This window comes from Neovison vison, chromosome 9 (assembly GCF_020171115.1).
Source record: "Neovison vison isolate M4711 chromosome 9, ASM_NN_V1, whole genome shotgun sequence".
In the NCBI taxonomy this organism is placed as follows: Eukaryota; Metazoa; Chordata; class Mammalia; order Carnivora; family Mustelidae; genus Neogale; species Neogale vison.
Window position 1 is genome coordinate 96,909,153 of NC_058099.1, and position 12,362 is coordinate 96,921,514.

The following is a 12,362-nucleotide window of genomic DNA, read 5'->3' on the forward strand; positions in this document are numbered from 1 at the left end:
ACATGTAGCAATTGCACATTATGAGAGTGTAATAAAGATGAATGTTAAAAGTATATTAAAGAGGCATAAACTGAAGCACATCATCGTCAGTGAATATTTTCATAGTATCTTAAGGAGGTCCCCAGACATCCAGAGTGGTGAATCCGTGACCCAAATCTTGTGCTGGTTCTGTGCCATTGTCAAAAGTCTGTGAATGTGTGAAGTTCACAGAGCCTTTCCTCGTAATCCTCCTCTGACCAGTCTTGGGACCATGCCTGAAACTCCACGTTATTCCATTACTCCCTTTGATCTGCCAGCACTGTGGGCCCCACTGAAAGCCAGACAAGTGGGACTTTATCAATCGTTATCAATTTAATTCTTTTCACATAACTTTTTTCCTCATTATAAAAGTAATGTGAGTTCATGATAGACAATGTAGAAAAAACAAAAAAGCCCCAAAGAGAACATAAACAGCACCCATAATCAGGGGTAAATAATATATTAGTGCTTGTCTTCCATTTTTTTCCCCTAGGCACACATATACTTTTTTCCCCCATGAAAACAGGATATTTTACGTTTCATCTTTAATTTGCTTTCATTACTTAATAATATTTTGTTAATATACTTCTCTATGATTAAATATTCTTCTCCAACATAATTTTTTACTCTATAAAATTTTCCATTCTAAGGAAGTGCTATAATTACTGTCCTTTTGGGGACATTTCGATTATTTTCTTTTAGTGATACCTTTGTGGGACACATTCTTTTTTTTTTTTATTGAGAGAACACAGTTAAGAGAGTGCACAGGTGAGGCTGGGGGTGGGGAAATGAGGGGAAGGGCAGAGAGCGAGAAGGAGAGAAAATCTTAAGCAGGCTGGATGCCCAGTGTAGAAATGGATACAGAGCTCAAACTCACGACTCTGAGATCATGACCTGAGCTGAAATCAAAAGTTGGACACTTAACCAGCTGAACCATCCAGGCACCCCTGTGGGGTACATTCTTAAAGCTGAACTCTACATACCAGTGTTTGTTTCCTTAGAAAACAATCATTGGCTAGAAATAGTTGGAGCCAGGGGTATGTATGCTTAAAGATCTCTCCATTTTTAAATGTAATTCCAACTACACTTTAGAAAAACTGCACCAAATTATACTCCCATCAACAGTTTATAAATGTACTTCTGTTTCTGTGCACCCTTATCGTTATTTCTTGTACAAAAGTCTGTTCGTTTGAAAACACGTACCTGTTAGTTTTTATTGACCAACTTAGTCTTAGCTCAGACTAGGTTTCTGTAAAGTTTAGCTAGAGTTATGGTGCTGGAATAGAAGAAGAAGGAAGATCAAGGGCATAGAATTGCTAGTGTATTTACAAAGTAAGGTTAGAATAGGATATTTGAAAGCTGGAAGAGTCAGTTCATAAGGTTTCTACCACAATAAGGAACTTTTTTTTTTTTTAAAGATTTTATTTATTTATTTGACAAAGAGAGAGAGAGAAACAGGCTCCCCACTGAGCAGAGATCCCAATGTGGGGCTCGATCCCAGGACCCTGAGATCATGACCCAAGCCGAAGGCAGAGGCTTTAACCCACTGAGCCACCCAGGCGCCCCCACAATAAGGAACTCTTAAGGGCTTGAGGAGAATCAAATATGGCACTCACCCCACCCCTAGCCCCTCACTGCCTCCAGCGGCTAGCAGAGTTCAATTCAATCAAGTCTCAAGACGAGTGGCTCTGCAGAAAGGAGCACTTCTTTTCAGGCTCCTCCACTACACTGGTCCTGCTTGCTGAGTGAAATAAGTCACGCAGAGAGAGTCAATTATCATATGGTTTCACTTATTTGTGAAGCATAACAAATAGCATGGAGGACAAGGGGAGTTAGAGAGGAGAAGGGAGTTGGAAATTGGAGGAAGGCGAGGTGAACCATGACAGACTATGGACTCTGAAAAACAATCAGAGGGTTTTGAAGGGGCAGGGTGGGGTGGGAGGTTGGGGGAACCAGGTGGTGGGTATTAGAGAGGGCACGGATTGCATGGAGCACTGGGTGTGATGCAAAAACAAGGAATACTGTTATGCTGAAAATTTTAAAAAATGAGAATAAATATCACACCAATATTACCCTCATTGAAGGTTTACTGTGGAACGAAATCAAGTCATATATTTGAAAATACTTTGTAAACCTTAAGTGCCACAAGAATGTAGCAAGGGAATTAGATTCTAAAGGCAGCAAGTAGGGGCACCTGGGTGGCTCAGTCAGTTAAGAGTCCAGCTCTTGATTTCGGCTCAGGTCATAATTTCAGGGTTGTGAGATGGAGCCACACTTCAGGCTCTGCGCTGGGTGTGGAGCCTGCTTAAGATTCTCTCCACCCCCCCTAAAATAAATAACCTCAGCAAGTAAAGTTAAAACTGAGTGCAAAAAAAAAAAAATTACTTTTGGGCGCCTGGGTGGCTCAGTGGGTTAAGCTGCTGCCTTCGGCTCAGGTCATGATCTCAGGGACCTAGGATCGAGTCCCGCATCGGGTTCTCTGCTCAGCAGGGGGCCTGCTTCCCTTCCTCGCTCTTTGCCTACCTCTCTGCCTACTTGTGATCTCTGTCAAATAAATAAATAAAATCTTTTAAAAAATTACTTTTAAGTTCCTTATATTACACATGTGTGCAGTAAGATGCTTTCAGAAGGCACACGAGCACAAAGTCTGTCTGAAAGGGAGCTGGGACAAATACATTCTCAGTAAAATGGCCAGAGGAATTTCTGCACTGTAACTGATTCATTTTCTCTTTCTGCCAAGAGCATAGCTGGATCAGAGTAAGTCAGATAAAAGTATGATGCAACACTGTTGTTCTACAGTTTTATTTTTTAAGTCAAGAAACCTCCCAGGGTCTCTTTATTTGTCTGATGGTGTACTTCAGCTGGATCAGGGTTTTCCCTTCCAATTTTCATTTGACACATATTTTCAGAGTTTACTATTCTAAGTGTGTGCCAGGCTGCTCTGTTGGATGTTGGGGAAAAAAACACCAGGAAGGAGACACAGGCTGACCACAAGAGGCCAGTGAGAGGTGAGGCAGTTTCAGCTTTGATTTGAGGAATCCTGGGTTCTTTGATCACCTTCCGGGGAATGCAGTGAATGTTTAAAAAAATTAAGTTACATTCTTTGTTATGAGTACCAGCTGCAACGCTACATCTGATATGTATTAAGTTACTTTGTTTCTTCCTCTGCTGTCTGTTGCTACTTTTTAATATAACATTTGCTTTAAACCTAGGTTAATTCAACTATTTTTTAATTTTTAAAAATGTGGAAAAATGCAAGCTGAACAAAAAGAACGGACAATGAGAAGCAAGCTTTTTATTCTAGGCGCTCCCCCCTACACTCCATCCCCATTCACACCGTCCTCCTATCCAAAGGTAATCGCTGGGTCAATACTTAAAAAGAAACAGTTGCTAAGGTGATCCCTGGGGTCCACAAGTTAAACAACCAACTAGAGAGACTCTAAAGTCCGTTCCAGCTCAGAAATTATGTCCAGGTCTTTTGCAGCATATACTCTACTGAGGGTGCAAAAAAGAGAGAGCCTTGCCTTGTCTAACGTTGTGGTTGGCAAAGGCACAGATGACTACAAACTGAATTCAAAAATTACACGCTAGATTTGGAAACATGAAGGCAAAGTCTGAGACACGTTCATGGTAGGTGGTTTATTCACGGATTAAATAAAGTCCCCCTCTGGGCTGTAAACTCCATGAGGGCAGGAACTCGATCGCGAGCTTTCACTGCGGATCTTGACACATAGCAGAGGTTCACGGGGCCCAGGACCCCACCACCCAGCACCTGGGTGGAGGTGGAGGGGTGGGGCGGAGGGGAAAGTCACGTGACTTGATCTGGGCGCAAACCCCCCACCCCCTGCCCCACGGGCCTCACCAATCCGCGAAAGGAAGTCAAATTTGGCTAGGCCTGGCATGAGGCGTGCTCCGCGGGCCCAGTCACCGCGCAGCGGCGTCTCGCCCAGTTCGGCCCACTTTCCTGTGGGTCTCAGGCTGCTGCCCCGCCCACCCGGCCCAAACAAAATATTCCAGATTGTAAGTGAGAGGCTCAAAGGGGCCAGAAGGGGGCAAAAGCGCTTGCGTACTGACGCAGCGCGGCGGCCGCTCTTGAAGATTGGGGCGGAGCTTCAGAAAGCAGAGCGAGGGGGAGGGGAGAAGCCGCCAATGCGCGTGCGCGCGACAGCCCTCCCCGGCCCGACCCACGCGGCGCGGCGTGGTGACGCCCGTGCGGCCCGAGGAAGGGGTGGGGCCGGGGCCGGGGCGGGCCTCCGCGCTCCTCCCGCCCCCTCTCCATCCCGACTCTTCCTCCCCCTACCTCCCCCACAGTGGGCCCCGTCAGCCCGAGGATTCCTTCGTCGCTCAGCTTCGCGTCGGCCCGGCCCGGCCCGGCCAGCGGGCAGATGCCCCGAGCTGCCGCTGCCGCCGCCGCCGAGTCGGCCGGTGGCGGTGTGGGAGGCGGGCGTCCGGCCCCGGGCCGCTGAGTGTGACGGACGGGGCCGGGGGCCGCCGGGCGCCGCGGCGTCGGCGGCTCCGCGCGGACCATGTATTTCCTGAGCGGCTGGCCCAAGAGGCTGCTGTGCCCTCTGGGCACCCCGGCCGAGGCGCCCTTCCACGTTCAGTCCGACCCCCAGAGGACTTTCTTCGCCGTGCTGGCCCCGGTCCGCCTCAGCATCTGGTACAGCCGAGTAAGTAGAGCCGCCCGCCGCCTCTCGCCGCGCCCTCCCCGGCGCCCCGGCACGGTCCCGCCCTTAACTTCCACCCGGAGTCCCGCGCCCCTGCCCCTCGGCGCCGGACCCGCGGCTCCTCGCGGCCGCGTCCCGGTTCGGCCGGGGCTCGCGGGCAGAGGCGGCGGCGGCGGCAGCCGAGAAGCCGTGCGCCTCCCCGCGTCGGAGCGGCGGCCGCGCACCGCGCACACCTCGCGCGCTCCCTCGGCCGAGCCCGGACTTGCCCTCCGCTCCCTTCCCCCATTCCCCGAGGAGCGAATTTGTTTAAACTTTCCACAGATAGAAACCTGGGAGCTGTGAGTTCCCAGGCCGTGGTTCGGGAGTTGCGGAAAGCCTGTCGGGCTTCACGCAGTGCCAGACTCCCCAGGCCTGCGAGAACTTACTTCCAGCAGCTGCGGCCAGGATCTGTAGTTTGACGAATGGTCTGCTTGTCCTGCTCCTCGCTTCCCCCCCAAACATCTGCCCGCTCTCCGGCGAGTGCCCTTCTCTGCTGCTCTTGCACTCCACGTTGGAGAATTACAGGGGGCTTCGGAGGAGCTTGAGTTGAACTCAGATCTGGCCGCGCTGCTCCCGGGTATTTAACACCTGGAAATAATCAGCCTGGGGAAAAGCATGAAACTGAGTTCTGTGTTTGCTTTCTGCGAGTCCTGGTATTTCGTTCGTGTATCTAATTACCGAGTAGATAAGAGGGGGGGGGACTTCAAAAAATCAGTGGTGAATGGGATACTCTCCATTTCCCGTGAACGCTGCTCTAGGTCAGTCTATAAAAGCGACCGAATTCAAGTTCTTTTTTTTCCCCTCCCCAAAGAAGGCGGTACTAACCGACGTCTGAGTGAAGTTTTCCCTTTTTATAGCTAACTTGTCCGCGTGGAAATAGGTTGTGACCTTGGCTTTATTACATCTGTGTGGCACACTGGCTTTACTGGCTTGAGTTAAATCAGTGAAAACCCTCAACTGTCTGTACTGACCATTTGAATACTTACATAAAGCCCTTGACTATTCTCACACACAGCCCTGGTAGAAGTGATGATGGGATTTAGATATTTCTGGTATCTTTTTATGTGGCCGTCATAGGCTGTAAATCAAACTGCCATTAAGTTTGGGCCGATTTAATTTTTAAATATGTATCAAGACAAAAGAGGTTGTTACATAACCAGCAGTGTGACAGAAGTCTGGTACTTGATTTCGTTTTTGCATATGCATATTGTATATCATTTGGTTTTTAAATGAGATACTAATTCATTTACGTTGTGTAGCTTATTTACGTTGGGTAGTTTATTTCTTTGGGCATATATAACTATTATCTTCAAAGTAGCATGCAGAAAAAGTAATTAGAACTTCAGTGTTAAGTTGTATTCTAAATTTAGTATGAATTTATACTCTAATGTAACAGCCTGAAATTTAACTATCTCTAAAAAGGTGGACCTAATTTAAGTTTAGGCAGAACTAACTTGGTATGAAGGATGAATAGACTAGAGGCCTGTAGGTTACTTCATTGTTCTTTAAAAGAAACAAAAATATACCTCAGCTTTCTTAGGGATATTTTATAAAAATGATTTTTGCTTTTGCAGTTGGATACTATGTAAATTAGGCAGTCATGGAATTTAAAACAACTACTACTCCTTCCTTTAAGCTTTCATCCTACACCTATAGATACCTACTTTCTACGGAAGTCCTAGGATCATTACCATATAAGACACAATGTGCAGTTAGGTCTAGGGACTCTGTGGGCTCACAAGTATCAGGTTAAATGAAATGCAGGTATACCTTAGGGGAGGCTGCATGTTACTGTAGACTTTATGGTTAACCTTGATCTCTGGCATCAGCTTCATCACTTTAAAAATGAAGATTGGATCAGATGATTTTAGGGACGCCTTGGTGGCTCAGTCAGTTAAGCCACTGCCTTCGGCTCAGGTCATGATCCCAGGGTCCTGGGATCGTGTGCTGCATCAGGCTCTTTGTCCCACATTGGGCTCCTTTTAAAGATTTTCTTTATTTATTTGACAGACAGAGATCACAAGTAGGCAGAGAGAAAGGCAGAGAGAGAGGAAGGGAAGCAGGCTCCCCGCTGAACAGAGAGGCCGACACGGGGCTCGATCCCAGGACCCCTGGATCATGACCTGGGAGAGGCTCAACCCACTGAGCGCCCAGGTGCCCCCCCACATTGGGCTCCTTGCTTAGCGGGCAGCCAGCTTCTCTCTCTGTCTCTGCCTGCCACTCTGCCTGATTGTGTGCGCGCTCTCTCTCTCTCTCTTTCTGAGAAATAAATAAATAAAATCTTAAAAAAAATTGGATCAGATGATTTTAAGGTCCGTGATTATATAGCTGGGGTGATGAGAAACAGGTGACGGATTCCAGCTTTGAACCTCTTCTACTTGAAAGGATTTTTTTCACTCAGAGTTTTTTGGGTTTCGTTTTGTTTAATTTCTAACCTTACTGAAACTAAGGTAAAATCAATTTCAGTTAGGAAACTTCTTTTAAAGATGAAAACAACTCTAGCTAAATTGAGGAGCTATCAGTTGCTGCGCAGTAAAGTGAATTGGTTTAAAATGTTCACCTGAGAAGATGAAAGCTTTGCTTTTGGAGAGATATTATACATACAGGTAATTTTATGGAATAAAGTGAACATGGAAGATCTAAAGACGGGTTTTTATGGAGTTGAGGTCTTAAAAGCTGCTATGAGGAAATTTGGAGACAAGGAGAGACTTGCATGAAAAGGTAAAGATATAATAGGATTTGCTTATTTGAAATTTTGTTGGGTCTCTCTTAGTTAAAGTCACTTAGGGATGAATTTTTAAAAAGAGAAAATGTGCATTTAATAGTCTAATCTGTCTTGTTTTTTTTTTCAAATGTCCAAAAGAGTTGTTATGTTTAAAATGTTGATTAGTCATGAGATTATAAAAACATTACAGTAAAATCTCTAAGAATAACTTGTGTACATTTTATGGTTTTTTTAGTGAAATTTTTTTTTAGGATTTTATTTATTTGACAGAGATACAGCGAGAAAGGGAACACAAGCAGGGGGAGTGGGAGAGAGAAGCATTTTTAGTGTGAAGGTGTAACTTGTTTTCATTGTAACATGTTGATGTAAATTTGTTTTCTCTACTTTGTGATTCTACTTAGAAGTTCTAAAAATTGCTTAGGAGTTTACAACAGGGATCATCCATATATTCTGGAACCCAAAAAAGGATGCTTAAAAAATGGTTGAGCACATATATGTTAGGTTGGGGTGGTAAAGGTATGACTTAATTGACGGAGCAGTTGACCATTATTTCTGCTAAGCATATTGTGAAAGGACTAGTTTCAGCTTTGGGACTGAAGTTGCTGTTTATATCATGTTATGATTTATGACTAACCCATTTATGGGTGTTGTGGGAGATTGTGTTTTGTACATACTAGAGAGCCTAGAATTATTTTTCTAATATACTGTTGAAGTATAAATATTAAAGTCCACGTATGTGAACCACAAAATGATACCTTAGAATGCTGTAATTCTAAATTAGTCTTATCTCCATTTTCAGGTCATAATTTCATATATATAAATTACCCTTAGAAGTATTTTTGAACACCTTCTATGGAAGATTGCTTAAATAGGCGATGTATGAAAGGAGTGAAGGGGCATGTAAAACATAACAAAACACTTTATCCAAAGATGTTGTGTATTGATAATCAATGAGAATTTTGTGAGTTATCACTGCGAAGGTTGCTAATAAAGAGCTGAAATATGCAAATAATTACTGAGCTTATGAAATTAATTATGTGTCGTTGAGTAAACCTAACTAGTAACTTATGTCCTCGTTGGTATATGCTAGTAATAGAGAACTGTGAAATAGATGTTCAAAGCAGCCACATTGTAGGATTAAGTATATGGTTACCTGTGGACCTCAGGAAGGTCATTCAGTTCGTACCTAGATTTTCCCAGTCTCCCATTTCTTACTTTCTCAGTTCTGTTCTACTGTGGACTGCCTCCAGAGAGCCTTCTGTGTGAACTCACTGCTTGGAAGTCTTTTAGGGTTTATTATTGGTTAAAGAATGAAGTTCAAACTCCTTAGTTTGCTGTCAGACACGCTCCCCTCTTGGGATGCTCACTTACCCCATCTCTGCCTATCAGAATATCAGCCATCCTTTAGTTGCTGTTGAAATCCTGCTTTCTCTGAGTCATTATTTACCATAACCAGAAAAGTTCATTTTTTTGATGAACTAATCTTTGTATTGTAAGTTTGGCACACATGATTTAATTCTCCAGTTAGATTTTAAGTTTCTGGAGGGCAGAAATGATCTTTCATACTACCCATCATAATGCCTTGTACAAAAGCATATGCTTAATAAATATTTTAAAAATAATTTAGGGTATCCTATGCATAGCACAGAATTTTTTAAAAGATTTAATAAATAGAAGGTTTTTAAATGTTGACATGTAATCAAAATAAACATGGTAGTATTAAATTACAAGTTAAAGTCAGAAAAAGTTACTTTAGAGAGGGTTATTTAAATGAAAGTGAATTAAGTATTTTTTTATTATATTCAGTTATATTAGAAAAGTATATGTGTATATACAGTTCAGTTATATTAGAAAAGAGTAGTACGTGTTATTCACAGTAGCCAAGATAGGGAAACAACCTAAGTGTCAGTGGATGAATAGATAAAGAAGATTTGGTATATATTCACAATGGAATATTCTTCAGCCACAAGAAATAAGGGTAGCTTTCCAATTGCAGCAACTTGGATGGACCTTGAGGGCATTATGTTAAGTAAAATTAGAGACAGATACTGTATGATGGCACTTACTTGTGGAATATAAAAAAGCCAAATGCATAGACAGACAGACAGACGAGTATGGTGGTTCACCAGAGGCTAGGAGGTGTGGCCGAAAGAGAATTGTTCAAAGGGTACAAACTTCAGCTATAAGGTGATTTCGGGGGATTTAATGTACAGCATAATGAGACTAGTTCCCAATACTGTTTTATATACTTGAAAGTTGCCAAGAGAGTAGATCTTCAGTGTTCTCACTATGGAAAAGAAAGGATAAACAGGGGGTGCAGGAGTCAGCTAACACTCTGGTGGTGATCATTTTGCAAGATACCAGTGCATCAAACAACATGCTGTACATAAACCTATGCATGCCGGTTATAACTGTGTAAGCTAGGGAGGAAAAGTGCTACATGGTAATGGGTCCTCGACCAAAACTTAAACTGTCGTGCAGTTTTATAACCCGGTTGAACTCCTGGCTCCCAGTTTGTGTTTCTATTGAAGTGATCTGTGGAAAGGGTGCTCTCCCAGAAAAGCAGCAGCATAAACATTTTAAATAAAGACATTTCACCCATCTTCTTCAGGTGCTTGTGAATCATTGATGTGATCCATATTACAGGTAAACATTCTTTCTGATTTTAATGTGGACTAGGTGCTTTACATCATGGGAGGCAGTGTTTCTTGTATTTAAGTTCTTCGCATGACTCATTCATGACTTTTGCCCTATCCTTACAGTACTTCTCCAATCTAACTTTAAAACTTGAAATTCTCTTTCAAAGTAATTTTTATCTTTACAGTAAATGGAAAGCTAGCACCCCTTTGATGAATACAGGGTTACTGTATGAGGAAACACTGTAATGAAAATGTAGGTTCCTGCCAAAGGCTCTTGCCCTTTTCTTAAAAGGAGCAGTTAGCAGTTACACGAGAAGTGTTTAGAGGTAAGCTAGCACCACTCACAGATTTCCTCTTTATCTAAATCAAAAAGATTGAAGAAGAATTGGAAAAATTATTTTCTCACTATATGATTAAATAGTACAGTGACTGTCCCCTAAAATGGTGGTGTAGGAAATGCTGTGTTAAGGCATTGTATTTATTGCTAAATATGCAATTTATCAAATTAGAATAAATTTTAGTTTAAAAGTATGTAAAAATAGTCTAGAATTCATGCTTGCCACAAAGTGAATTACTTAATTAAAAATATTTTATTGATTACCAAGCATCAGTTGATTGGAATCAAGGTATCTTACCTTTCTTTTAAATTCATTACAATTGCTTTATTTTGAGTCGCTGTCTCTAATCTGTCTCCCCAAGTGATTTGCCTTATATCCATAATAGAGCATACATAAATTTACAAATGAGATTTTGAATATTACTATGGGTATAGAATAGTATAGTAGAATTTGTAATGGTTTAATTTTCTAACAGCTTTATTATAAATAAAGTATATCATAAAATGTAAAAGAAGTATATTGTAAATGTACACTGATTTTTAGTGCATTTATGGAGTTGTACAGCCATCATCATAGTCTAGTTTTAGGACATTTATGGCATCCCAAAAAGTATCATGCCCATTTGCATTTAACTTCTGCTCCCAGTCCAGCCCCAGCTACTGTTTTTGTGGTATTCCTTTTCATAGCTGAGTATTAGTCCATTGTGTGGCTATACCACATCCTAAAAATACATTCCAGTTGATCGATATTTGGTTGTTTGTTTCTTGGGGTCATTATGGGTAATGCCGCTACAAACAACTGTATATATGTCTTTGCGAGAGTGTGTATCATTTCTTGTGGGGAGATGCTGAGGAGTGGAACTATTGGGTCATATAGTAAGTTGATGTTTAACTTTTTAGGAAACCTCCAAACTATTGCACAGTGCTGCTAGAATTTTACAGCCTACCAGCAAAGTACGAAAGTTTCTGTTTCTCCACCTCCTTCTCAATACTTGCTGTTTTAGTTTTTTTTTATTAGTCAATTTAGTGGGTTTGTAGTGGTATCTCAGTGTGACTTTAATTTGTACTTTCCTAATGACTGAGGATGTTTAGTATCTTTTTAGCAGTTTATTAGTAATTTGTGTACCTTATTTGATGAAATATGTATTCAAGTCCTCTTTCCCCACCTCCCCTTTTCTGTTTGGAGTGTTTTTGCCTTCATGAGTTGTGAGGGTTTTGGATTTTCAGGTTCTTAGTGGTGTCTTTTGGAGAATAGAAGCTTAATTTTGGTTCAGCCTCGGTTTTTGTTTTTGTTTTTTCTTTATGAATCATGCTTTTTATGTGTTAAAAAAAAAAACCTTTGGCCAATGTAAGGACATAGCATCTTATGTTTTATAAGTTTTATAATTTGAGTTCTCATACATAGGTTTGTCATCCATTTTGAGTTGACTTTTTTGTTTGTAAAGATCGAAGTTCAGTTTTTTTGTTTTTTGTTTTTTGTTTTTTAACATATAGATCCAGTTGTCTTAGCACAATTTGTCGGAAAGATTCTTTCCTACTGAATTGCATTGGCACCTTTGTCAAATAATAAGGGATTATTTCTGAGTTTTCTGTTCTCTTTTATTCATCAGTATGTCTGTTATGCAAGCATCACACTGTAGCTCTATAACAAGTTCAGAAATTGGGTGGTAAAAGTCATACTTTCAAAATTATTTTGCGTATTCTAGATCCTTTGTATTGTTGTATAAATTTTAGAATAATCTTTTCAATTTCAACCCCCCCAAAAACAAAGCAAAAATAAAACAAAAATCAGGATTTTCAGGGGATTGTACTAAAAACATAGATCAGTAGAGAGAATTGGTATCTTAATGGTATAGAATATTCCAGTCTATGAATGTGCTATGCAGTGTCTTTCCATTTATTTAGATTTAAAAAATTTTTTCTTAGCAGTATTTTGT

At 41.7% G+C, this 12,362-nt stretch overlaps 1 protein-coding gene across 4 annotated transcripts in view; it reads left to right on the top strand.

Annotated features, from left to right (window-relative positions):
* Positions 1–4,364: 4,364 nt before the first annotated feature.
* RIC1 (RIC1 homolog, RAB6A GEF complex partner 1) overlaps positions 4,365–12,362 on the top strand; it is a 147,431-nt gene continuing 139,433 nt past the window's right edge. For all 4 annotated transcript variants that reach the window (XM_044266007.1, XM_044266009.1, XM_044266010.1 and 1 more), the window contains exon 1: positions 4,365–4,688. In XM_044266007.1, coding sequence (XP_044121942.1) covers positions 4,545–4,688 — 144 coding nt within the window. In that variant the 5' untranslated portion in view covers positions 4,365–4,544. The remainder of the gene's footprint in view (positions 4,689–12,362) is intronic.